Source organism: Zonotrichia leucophrys, chromosome 21 (assembly GCF_028769735.1).
Source record: "Zonotrichia leucophrys gambelii isolate GWCS_2022_RI chromosome 21, RI_Zleu_2.0, whole genome shotgun sequence".
Lineage (NCBI taxonomy): Eukaryota > Metazoa > Chordata > Aves > Passeriformes > Passerellidae > Zonotrichia > Zonotrichia leucophrys.
This window is the reverse complement of record NC_088190.1, coordinates 4,636,095-4,648,934: the sequence shown is the minus strand read 5'-3', so window position 1 is coordinate 4,648,934 and position 12,840 is coordinate 4,636,095. Positions and strand designations below refer to the sequence as shown.

Sequence of the window (12,840 nt, the reverse complement as noted above, 5' to 3'; positions counted from 1 at the left end):
ACAGCAGCCCTGTAGTGAATATGTAGTTGCACTTCAGCTTCAACATGAATACCCTTGTAATTGCATTATTTGAAATGCAGGCTGAGGAAGCAGAGCTGGTGGTGAGTGCCTTTAAGAACCCAGCACTGTGCACTGTTCTGTTTGGATTTCTACCACCCTTGGTATAGGATTGCACATGGATCCATCTTGGCAGCTTTCCCAAGAAAAAACTTGGCATATACATTTTTCTCCATAATGCTAACAGTCCCTGCATATTCTGTATATTGACTTTCACAGAAAGAGTTCAATTCAGTTCTGTAGCCCAGGAGAGTTCAGGGTAGGAGGGAGAGAATAATCACAGTAGAGCCTTTGTGGAAGTTTTTCTAACTACCTCTAATGTTTCTGGCTTGGACATGGCTGTCTGGTAATTTGGTGTAGACAGATTATTTTTATTAGGTACCAGTATTAACAAAGTTGTCTTATATAATATCTGATAGTTAAACAGGAAATTACTTCCTACCCAAGTGAATAATGAGGACTATTCTGGTTGGCCATCCATTTACTGAAAAAATAAATAGCTCTTTTCTTACACACAAACTTAACTCAGACCTGTAACTTGCCTTAATTGCCTGCAGATGGCACAAAAACTCGTGTTCCTTAGAGCAGGCAGCTTTGGTGGTTAATGTGTAAAGATAAAACATCAGCCTGAAGCTTCTTGCCTTCTTCAGTGTCTGATGCTGGTGAGTGTGCAGATGCCATTATCAAGACCTGAAGAAGAAGGGTCCTCTTTCAGTCTTGAAAAATTAGTTTTCTTATATTTTTTTCCAAATTATTTTATTTATGTGTGTCTCTATTTGGATGTATAGCCTGTCCACCTTAACTGTGTTTTTTATGTATAAATTGTACAAAGTACAGATGGCCTATGAACTAATTGCAATCTTAGTTTTCTTCCTTGAAAAATAATGGGAAATGCTAGTTTAAAGAATTTTTTTAGACCACATAATGTTAAGAAATGAGCCTCAGGCTTACAGGAAATTATGTATGTTATTCCAGCTCATCCTGACACTTAATCCCTTCACAGAAGTTCAGCAGGGTGGAAAATAGCCAGTTTTGTCAAGAAAATTCATTTAGGGTTGGAGTTTAATTGAACATTAGAACAATATAGCCAAGGTGTATATAGAATTTTAGACATACTTTGGTTTGAAATATTCCTATCAAGTGTGGGAAGCAGATTGCATTGAGAAGTTAGTGACTCTTGAGTTATTGAAGAAATGCAGTGCTCAGAAGCTTGGAATTGAAAGGTTTGTGGGTGACTGCTCTCTATATCAGTGTCCACACTGCAGTGCTGAGAACTCCAGCAGCTTCACAGAATTTTGGTTTGTTACCCATTGAAAGGATGCTGTGAATGAGAAGCAGAGAGAAGAATTACAGTGACAATATCTTTTATTTCCTCAGGCATTGAAAAGCACCCTGGGCTTCCCTCTGATCCGATTTGAAGATGCTGTGATTAATCTGGATCCTTTCACTCGGGTCCATCCCTATGAAACCCAGGAGTTCATCATTAATGACATCCTGAAGCACTTCCAGGAGGTCAGTGTGGCTGAGATGATGTTGTGGCAAAGGCTGAGCTTCTCTTGGTTGAGGAGTTCTCACTGGGGATGTGGGAACTCTTTCCTGACTATCAAGTGTTAGTGCTGTGTGGCTTCTTTGTCTATGGAGAAGTAGTATCCCAGAAGAAATCTAAGAATACACTGCATTTTAAGATGAAATTGTTGTTAATTTGACTGGTATTTGTGTGTTGATTTCTCTCATAAACCCACCTGGGTTGGCATAAGCTTCTGTTGTGGGTGGGATTTTTTTTTTCCTCTCAACCTTGCTGGTGTAAATGTGATCCATAAGAAATATTTCATTCTTCCTCTTGATTTTCCAGGAGCTTCTGAGTCAGGCAGCAAGCATTCTAGGGTCTGTGGATTTCCTTGGCAACCCTATGGGCCTGCTGAATGATGTTTCAGAAGGTGTCACTGGACTTATAAAGTATGGCAATGTGGGTGGCCTCATCAGAAATGTCACTCATGGAGTATCAAACTCTGCTGCAAAGGTAAAAATTGTGATATTTAAGTTTGCTATAAAAATAGGCAAAAAGTCAAATAGAACTATTGACCGTGCTTGAATTGCTTGATCTTTGTTTTGTAAAAATGGCATTTGAAGTGTAGATTTTGTTTTTCTTAAATGCTTTCTATACATCCCAGGGATAACAGGAGTGAGGAAGCACTCAAAGCCCTATTACTGCTGTACAGATACCTGCAAGTTAAATCAACAGCTACCCACAGGGAGAAATAATTTGCTTCTACATGCAAATGAACAAAGCTGTGTTAATAATGTATATAATCTATCTAGAGAGAGAGCACTAGAGAAAGATGGGGTATTTAAGGGGTTATTTAGTATAACAGGAGTTGTTAGTTGTTATTTTTAAGAAATTATTAAGCTGATGTGAACAGCAATTATTATGCTGACACTTGAGCTTTGGGGGTTTTGTGCCACATAGCAACAAACTAAAGAATTTCCAGATTGCTCTGTATTTATCTGTAATTTATTTCCAAAGTCTCTGCATGGTGAACATTCTTTTGTCCTTCCTGATAACAGCTGAAGGAATTCAATTATATCAGTGAAAATAACTGCATTTAGTGCCCAAGAGAGGGATGATCTGAGGCAGGAGTCAGAAACACAAAGTAGTTTGGATCATGGTTGGTGCTGTACTTGGTAGTTAGCAAACATGTTCTTGAAATGTTTTGTTACATACATGGTGTGTCAGCATGAGTCCTTTCATGGATACAACTAAAATAATATGTTTTTGACACAAGGACATGTTGGTAAGTTTGGTTTTGTAAAAATTCTTTACTTTCTGTTTTTCTCATTTTCCTAACAGGTAATTTTATGTGTATTGTCATGCTTCATCTTTTAATAACTTTTCCCACTTATTTGTATACAAGGCAATCTGATTTTTCCCTTCCTTAGTGAAAAAAGGTAATTCAGAAGATGTGAAATGCAGAGCCTGGATAATTACAGAGAGGTCAAGACTATCATTATCAAACCTAGTCCATCACCAAGTGCAGAGCTGGATCTGACCCAGAGAGCTGAGCCATGAGCAAAGATGACAAGCACATTCTCTGTCATAATTACCTTGATTGCAGCATTAGCTTATTTTGCACAATTTCAAGAAACTCAAAGAAAATTCTAGGTTGATATTCCTGCCTTAATCTCCTGGTGGGTGCTGCTGTGAATCTCAGCACTGCAAATCCAAGCAGTCTGGTAGAAGACTTGCTGAGCTTCTGCAAGGCAGCTGGGTCTGTGTGCAGATGAGTCCTTCTGTCCATGCTGTGTCCTCGTGGCTGTGCTCTCTGCTGACCCATCCCCTCCACCCAATGGAGTGTGTTTCTTTAGAGTTTCCTTTCCACAAAGTGGTGTTTCCTCATTGCAGTCACATCTGCAGCCACAGTCTCATAAATCTTCCTTTAAAAGGCACGAGCCTTCCTCTGTTTCCCACAAGGGCAAGGTCATTCTTTGAACTTTGCAGTCATTTGTAACCAAGGGCTTTGTGAAGGAAGATTTTCAAAGGCTGAAGGGCAGTTGGATGCTGAACTCCTTTCAAAATTCAACAGGAGCTGAGTGCCTGCTTCCCATTTATACCTTTGAAAATCACCCCATGTACTATTTATTTGTCTTCCCAGGTATTTTTTCTTTCTCCTTGATATATCAGAAATGGCTCTGTGATGCAAGTCTCACACAGTTCCCTTTTCCAAGATTTCTACATGGTTTATGTATTTGTCCTTTTGGAACAAGGAGAGAAATCCATAACTTAAAAAGGTTTAGTAGTACATTGTGGAGCTCCTTGATTAATCCTCTTTCCAAAGGTTGAATCTTAATTCTGCTGCATAGAAGACAATGGTACAAAAGGCTCAAATAGTCAGGTTGAATTCTTCCTTGTGTGTTGCACTGCTTTCAGGCATTTAAATCTACTTGAAAACTAAGCCAGGAATGTCCACAGGATAAAAAAATTGGCATTTCAAGTTCAGTTTGGGATATGTTATGTTCATGGTACAACACAGAAATTTGTCTTTTATTTTCTGTTCTACCTTCTTTGTACCTTATGAGTGTGTCTAGTATATGTAAAGCATTGGTAAAGAAAATTATGTGGAGAGAAAAAACAATTTGAGTTAGTCAAGAGAAACAAAACTGAAACAATAGGTCGTTTTCATCTTGCTGTTGGTGCTCCAGGAAGGTATTTTAAAGTATATTTTCACTGCATAAATTTTCACCTGGTTCAGCTGTGCCACAGAGGCCTCTTGTCTTTGCAGCTAATTCTGTGGATCTGGTAACTAAAGCAGCCAAAACTTAGAGAAACCTGTGTCCTGCACAGGCACTGAGGGCTGGAAAAAATCTCCATTTTGATTGTCTGACTACCTGACTTATGAAGTGTCTAAAATAAAAATCTATCCTAGATTTTAAGATGAGTTAGCTATTGAGGTGTGAGTAGATAGATAAACAAAGAGTAATACTGTAATCATGGCTTTTAAAGTACCACTGCTCAAGTGAATCGAGAAGTAAGCTATAGGAGTTGTATCTGGTTTTGTCATTTTATTGCTTTTCTATTTTATAGTTGTGCTGATTATCCCTGTAATGGCTTTTCCATGCATTTCAGAGCATGCAGTGGGTAATGCCTTCTTTCAAGTGGAGAGCTGCAGTGTATTTAAATTGGCACAAAACCTTAGGTTAAATAAAGTTCACTCCAGACAGTTTTGTAGTTTTTATCCCTTGGAGATTCCAAGTTCTGTATTTTAAAAAGTTCTTTGATCCTAAATATAGACACCAGAGGGAATTACATTCCCTCTGAATGGAGCCTTCTATAGTTGCCATATGCGTGGAAATGTCTCACATTCTTGGCATCCACACTTTTTTTTATTTCCCCCGTTAGGCATGATAGAACTAAATCCTAAATTTCCCCTGTTTCAGAGGTGTTTCAATTAGAAATGAATATTGAACACTGAATTAGCAGCTGAACAAAACTGTTCTGTAGCTTGTGTTCTCCAAATGGAAAATAAGTGTGGTTGTATCTGTTACTGGCAAATAGGTGTTATGCTGACACAGTGGGGGTAAAGGATTGAAAAGATTCACAGCTTGTCAATACTGTATTTAATGTCTCTGATTTCTCTCTACCATAAATTCTCTTATCTTAGGAATTATGAGCAGATAGTAGTGTAGCTGTTAAGACTCTGTTAGGTCATGGGATATAGGATGGAAATAATTGGTGTGTACCTCCCTTCCTCTTGAGAAAAAGAATGTCATGGACTTCATGAAAGAGCTTAATTTTCATCTTGAACTTTGAAGTTTCTATATTAATTAGGCTTCCTAAGGAAAGGTAAAGCCATCAGTCAGAGCTGCATTGCCCTGTTGGTTTTTGGGGAGCATGCAGGGTTCTGGGAGCCAGGCTTCCTTCCAGAAGGAGGCACCTGAGATGCCAAAACTTCCCTAGAGCAGAGTTGCAGCAAATTGCATTTGAGTGTCTGTTTTCTTTTATGGCTGATGAACCTTTCTGCCCTGGATTTTCATTCCATCTGTTTATTTCAGGTGAGTTCAGACTGATGGCAGAGATAGGAAAAGAGGTGAGGTGTTAGAACCAGATAAGAAAGCTTTAAGAGCAGTAAGGATGCTCCAGGTGAGTGTTTGGCCTGGAGGTGTTTGTAGAACTGGAGCATGAAAGCAACACAAAGGGAAGTGGAAGTTTTAACCCTTCATGAAAGCACCACAAAGAGAAATGGAAGTTTTAACCCTCCTTGTAAGATAAATCAAAGCAGAATCTCAAGTGGTTGGCAGTGACAGGAAGATAAAGATAACTGAATGGAAAATAAAGAGGAAGTAATAAAGGGATTATTTAAAAACAAATCTTGAATATGTGTTTGACTTGCATGAATGTTAAGTTTAACAAAGTTGGCAGCAAATACAATGAGAAGTGGCCGTACCAGAGCACAGAAGGAAGGTCCAGTTTGAGCAGGCTCTACCCAAAACCAGACAGAAAGGTTTCTAAAACAATCAAAGCTGATGATTCCCTTTTGTTTAAAGTGGTTTTTTGTTCACTTAATTAATCACTCCTCTTTCATTCAAAAGCAAGAACAACTACCATTCTCCCATCTTGGGACTAACTGCAGCTGGGCTCTAGCAACATCAAAATGCCAAGGAAGTAGCTGAAAATAAAATCATAGCTTTGTGTCAGGGAACTTCTAACAAAAGCCTTTGTATCTGAAGCCTGAGAAAGAAATAGAAATACATGGTGGTGTTTTCCTCAGTAGAGTCTTAAACAAAATCATCAAATTATGTTGTAGAAAGGTCATGGTGGTTTTTGGGTTCTGAGTTTGCTGAGTGTCCTACCACTCTATATTTCCATGGTGTTTGTTTGATTCCTTGCTCTTTTCCTTAACTCCTGAGAGCAGAATGTGTGTGGTTAGTGTCAGCCTCACTGGATAAAGGTGAGCAAGGCCAGAATACATTTCATCTTCCTGGGCAACCTTACAGATTAGAATTTGTGTTTTCCTTCAGGAAAGCTGGCAGTCATCCCTTACAAAGGGTAGTTGAGGCATTGAAATAGTGGGATTTACTGTAATTTTTTGTATTCCAGCTGTGATTTATACAGTTTGGGTCAAATGTAGCTTTTTTTGTGTTTTCTTCCATGTAATCTTTATCTTTCCCAGTGTAGCATAGAGGCTGCTGCAGCCTGTGCAGGTGGCACTGCAGATCATCTTCAGTTTAACTTGCATTTCATCCACAGATTTGCAGCTTCACATGAGCAGTGAGAATCTCTATCAAAATGTGTCAATTATGAGGTGGAAAGCAATTGAAATTCCCAGGCAAAAATGCTGAGTACATGAGGGATATTTCAAATGAGGCCATTTCCCCATTTCCTGCCAGTTTGAAAAGGCAACAAGTTTTATGACCAATTAGTGGCAATCAAAAGCCATGGAAAGTGTCAGTTTTAATGTGCACAACATCTGGTATCTGTAACTGGTATCTTTGAAAGAGGTTTTGGGATAAAGGATCATCTTTGAGAAGTTTGAAGCATTTCTTCCTGGTTTTCATTTGTACCATGGGATGAAACGTGTGTGGCCAGCATCTAGGTTAAAAGTTTTCTTCTCAATTTGGTTTAAATTCAGCCTTTCTTGCACAAAGTGAACACTTTACTCCAGTGTATTTTTATGTGGAGAAATGGGTATAAGTAGATTGAACACATATATTCTGTGGGAAGAACTGGTTTAATGTGGACTTAATATCCTAAATGTACCCCATTGCAAAGCAAACTCCACATTGGATGAGCCTTACCCAGGAGAAATTGCTCAATTGACCATGAGAGTCCTGTAACAATGCAGCAACTGCACACATGGAGATGCACAGCTGGATAGAGGAATGTACAGGTGACCACTGACAACTGAAAAAAAGAGATTAAAGAGAGTTTCAGGTTTTACACCAGCTCTAGAGCTTCATTTCAAAGAGGTTTATCAGCTGATTTTCCTGTAAAATAAAATGTACTGTTCCTGTTTTGCTGACTCATTGGAGAATTCAGTGAGCAAAGGAGAATTTAAAATGAGGTATGCAAAGAGTTGCCAAGTCATAAACTGTGACACTGGAAATATGCATTTATCAGAAATGAAATGAAATTTAGTTTTAACCTGCAGTTTTTGAGGGGTTACATGTCAGGCAGACAGGCACATCTATCCCATATATCACCATTAGCATCTGAAGGAGAAAAAATGAGGTGTGGGTTTGAAATTCATCATTTCAGTCTTGATTAATGGCTGACTGCACCTCCCTACTGTGTATTTAAAGTTGTGGGGTTGAGTAGAATATTAAATAGTACAGACTTAAACTTGAAGCTCCTTAGCTGTGTATCCATGAGGAGTGAAAATTGTGTTTCTGTGTGCAGGGGAGAAGGGCAAGCTGTACACAGCTCAGAGATGTTCACTATTTGCACACACACAGGATGGCAGGTCCAATTAATGTGCTTGCATGGCCTTTCCTTCAAAATATCTAGAAACATGGAAAGCCTGTTAGTTTTTAAACAGGAGGTTCTTTCAGATCCCAAGTGTGGTCACAGGTGGTCATGGCAGAAAAAGAAATTGTCTGGAAAGAGCCGAAGTGCTGCAGTTAGTGCAGATGGAAATGCTTTTGGAAATCAAAATCAAGAGAGCTGGTAAAGATGATGTTAAAACCAAACCTAAAGTGCTCTCTCTTTGTTGTTACCTATTAACTCAAGGTACTGGATCTCTTGAGGCTTTTTCTCTGATTTTCAGTGTATTGAGGGGTTTAAGGAAGGGGGGGGGAAGGAGGACAAATAATTCCATTCCCAAAAAATAAACAAACATGAAGAGCTTCAGGTTTGCTAAGAGTTAAGGCCGGGGGGAGGGGAATTATCTGTTAAGAGTATTAGTTGTTTAATAAAGCACAGTTGTCCTCCAGATGAACCCGCCAGTGACTCCGCAATTGGGGTCATTCCAAGTTCACGCTGTGGACTTTTGACTGCCTTTGTGTGTCTGTGAAAACAGCCGGCGGTTCCTGCAGGGATCACTCATTCAAGCCCTTGTAACACAAAACTATTGCCAGCGGGCACCTGCTGCTGCTGCTGCTGCTGCTGCGCTCCCCGGGGACCCCCGGCCCATCGGGCTCCTCCAGCCGGCCCATCGGGGGTCCCCGGGCCGCCGGCAGCCCCTGTCAGCATGCATTAGGAAGCTGGGTTAACGATGGGATGTGAGCTAATTAAAGCTGCTTTACTTTGGCCGGTGTGACATTAAATAGGGGTGGGGAATCTCAAGGAATGGTGTTTGTTCAGTAGGAAAAGCCGGCGGCTCCTCGTGGTTGTCGGTAATTTGGAGAGGGTCAAAGTTTATGTTGCTCTGAAAATGAGAAGCTGATTATGGCTTTTTGCTGATTTGGTGTTTTCTAAATTAAGAGTGTGTTGGTGCTGTTCAGAGTGCCAGGACTCGTTTCTGTCTGCACGGCTTGGCTGGGTTGTAAAAGCCTTGGAGGCTCAGCCTGAACTGTCCTTTCTGGTTAGGACTGGATTGAAGAGTTGGCTTGGTCTGTCTTGATGTGTCAAGGAAAGTGCAAAAGTCTAGAGTAAATAAATATAACTAAATTCACAATCATCTTCCCTGCTGAAATAGTAATTCTTAGAGACTACCCTGCCCCAAGTAATTCTTAAGAGACTGACCAAAGACATTGCAAAAGTACTTTGGGGAACAGCTTCATTTGAAACCTGACAAACACACACCTGTTATGTTTTCAAATAAAGGCATTTTACTTTTTAGTCCCAGTATAACACACCATTGACCACAGTGATAGAAAGCAAGGAACCTTTGTTGTCTGTGCCTCCTGATAGCTAATGTGTAAAATTGGATATATACTGCTTCCACTCTATAACAGTGTGTGTACTGATGAGCCAAGAAGCTGCTCTAAAAGTTATTTTTACGGTAAGTCACAGAACTATATTACATATCAATCCTGAGACATTGCAGTAAAAGCAGGGGAATTTAGGCTGCAGAATTTACTGGACAGCTTTATCTGTCCCACTGCACCCAGTGCTTGTGTATATCCAAGAATCTGGCAGGGCTTTTTGATTTTTGCACTTTGCAAAGAATAGCAGCAAGATTTGAGGATGACCTTTTTTAACCACAAATCCTAACAGCATATACATTTGTCTCCTTAGCCTGGAACATGTACATTGTGAGGATTTTTTGCCTCCATAGGCAAATGCTTGATTTGTAACTGTTATAATTTATCAGATATCAGCATAAAACCAGACATCAGCATAAAAATTGGCTTCCTCTAAAATACCTTTAACAGGTTACAGAGTTGTAGGAATAAAAGTGATTTTTAATGATGTTGCTACAACACAAATGACCATGAAGGATTGAACTCCTTCCTAAATGAGTTCTGCAAAGCAAAGATAAGAACCAAATAAACCCTTTGGTTTCTTTTTTAAACACAGTTCATTGTGAGGTTTGCACAGAAATTTTAAGTGATCTACATTTAATTTCATCACTTTCTCCCTTAACATTCCATCTTGGAATGTTCTGCTTTGCTCAGTCAATAATATTTGTAGATGTACCGTTCTCTGATGCTAGAATTACAATGGAATGTTTGGACTCAGGTCATAATTGTGTATTTATCCTTTTGGGATGTCCTTAGAGAACCAGGCACTGCCAAGAGCTTAAAAAGACTTTAAAAGATTACTTAAAACTTATTTCCATGCTGTGTGCTTCATGCATCTGGCTTAGAGGGAACATGCAGTCCAAAGTCGAGTTTTCATTTGCTTTGAATTCTTTTTGTGCCCCATAAGCCTTAATTGTTTGGCACCAGCTTTGGTTCACAAACACTGTATATGGGTGGTTTTGTTTTTCTTCTATTGCTTGAAACAGCAAGGGATATGTAGTCAGTGGTAAAAGGTTTTTGTGGTAAAACTTCCTTAATTTTTGTGCCTTTAAAAAGAAAAACAAAAGACCAAGTAACCCCAAAGACGAATAAATCAGTTTCTTGTACAGATAGTATTTCATCTGCTTTTGCAGATCTTGGTGAATGGTTGGTATTGATTGTTGACACTGTGTAAATGTAAAACAAGAAATGATGAATCATTGATTTACTGAGCCTGCAGAGGAGGAGGCTGAGCCCAGCATGGCCCAGGCTTGCAGAAATGCAGAAACATCTTCAATGGTTGTGGAGGGCTGAGAGTGGTTTAGCTTGCTCATCCAAACATAGTGTGCACAGTAGCACAATGTCCTGGGATTTGGGGAAAATGTCAGATTTCACCTTCCTCAGGAGGATGAGTTTGTGTTCCAGCAGCTAGGCTGAAGTGCAGTGGGGGTTATTCTCTGTATGTCAGTCAGTAGCTTCATATCATGCATGGACTGGTGTGGGATGGAAACCAGGGATCCAAGGGTCTTTAGAGTGTAGATCTGGAAGAAAAGATCAGTGTCCCTGTGGAGAAGGAAAGTGCAGGAAGAGCCATGTGCTCTGGGGACAGACAGGGTGAGAGGAGGCAGGGGGTATCTGTCAGTGGAGGTGCACAAATGCTCAGCTGCCTGGGGCTGTTAGGAGAGGTTCTCCTTCTGGCAAAGCACTAAACAATACATCCTGATGATAAGTTGAAATATTTTAAGTACATGAAATGACAGAGCTTTTAGTGAGTAGTCTGGAAGGCTCCTATTCCCCTCTGTTTGGAGAGGCCAAGTTGCCAAGTAAAATACCCATTTCTGCATGTGCCTTGTGCAGATTGGCTTCATCCAGAAACATCAGGAGCATTTTGCCCTAGAAGCAGGTAACTTCCCTTAGCTGACACTAATGTATTATGGTGCAGTTCTGTTTCAAGGCACAGGGTATCTGAAATGAGAAGAATGCAGAGATAAATCACCAAGTGACTAATTTTTATTTTTCTTTTTCATCAGCAAGTAGACAAAGAAATCATGAAAATTAGGGTAGAGAAGAGGGAGCTGATATTTACAAGTCCCTTGATTAGTTTCATGTTTGTTCACAGACTGTTGTGTTTGGTTATGTTGGCATTTACATGGTCCTGAGTAAGCTTTGAAGTTCCCAGGTCACACCTTATTAACAAAAGCTGAGGAAGACAAGGGTGGGTCACACTTTTGGTGTCACCTTCATTTATCTGGAGCCTGTTTGCCGTGTGATTGGGTTAACAGCTCAATAAGGCACCATCTCTGCTCTTTCACAAGTTTTAAACCCTCAGCCTCAGCAGCTGATATTGCACTCCCCAAAAGAGGCATCTAAAAGCAAAACTCATAGGGGGCAAAGGTAAGTCTGCCTTTGTGCTTCAGCTTGTTTAAATCTCCCTTCAGAGCTTAAGCTGGACTTAAACTCCTTAAATTCCATTTCTTATGCTCCATTTCTAATGCTTGCTTAGGTTTCTGATCATGAGGTAACAGCTGAGGAACTTGTTCTCTATACAGTGATTATATAACCTAGATAGACTGAGCTGGAGGTGTTGTGCAGGTGTTTTGTTAGTTGTGGGGTTTTAATGTTAGAAATCTTTAATTTCCATATTGTATAGGTAGATACAATCCTATTAACTGCAACAGACTTCAAAAACCATTTCAGGGTAAGTCTTTCTGATAAAAAGCAGTGTCAGATTGTGATCCCCAGCAGGTATTTGTTTCACTCAGGTGGTGTCACCTGTAGTGGGTGATGAGGATGGATGTAGGGGTGACTCGGATCGGGAGTCAGGGTAACTCTGACCCCACAGTCTGACCCTTTATTCAAATACCAGTCTAAACCTCACACAGCTGCCCCATTTCCTAGCAGCCCTTCCTGATACCTGTGGAACATCCCCTTTTTTTATCTTTTCTGGCATTTCACCTCTAACTGGCAAACTCTGCACTGGAGAGCAAGAAATGGCTGAGGAGGGGCCCTCTCACTGCTCACTGAGGATCCCCTTGGTTTGCTCATGGAGCAGATGCTGACAAAGGTCTGGCTGCAGGCTGTGTTAGATGAGGCCAGGAAACAAACAGTCCCAGGGCAGGGGGAGAAGGAGCTGCTTCAAAATGTAATTCAACAATTCACCATGAAGTTTACATTTTGTAACTAACGTGTGCTGAGTTCGGATTTTGTCACCTGAGTCAGGGCAGAATGGAAACACTTCATGGTACGTTTGGTACGTTAAAATCCTTAAATTGTTTTGCTTACATCTATAATTTAGTGCTATTTTCTAAATAACACAAACAAAAATGTCCCTGTTTAGCTTTGGGTTTACAGCTAATGGAGTTTGACTTTTAAACTATGTGCGTGGGATTTTTTTTCTTTTTCCTCCTT

At 40.1% G+C, this 12,840-nt stretch overlaps 1 protein-coding gene across 4 annotated transcripts in view; it reads left to right on the top strand.

The window, feature by feature from the left end:
- The window catches only part of VPS13D (vacuolar protein sorting 13 homolog D), a 104,527-nt gene that overhangs the window by 65,754 nt on the left and 25,933 nt on the right, over positions 1-12,840 (top strand). For all 4 annotated transcript variants that reach the window (XM_064730928.1, XM_064730926.1, XM_064730927.1 and 1 more), the window contains 2 exons: positions 1,435-1,569; positions 1,910-2,077. In XM_064730928.1, coding sequence (XP_064586998.1) covers positions 1,435-1,569; positions 1,910-2,077 — 303 coding nt within the window. The remainder of the gene's footprint in view (positions 1-1,434; positions 1,570-1,909; positions 2,078-12,840) is intronic.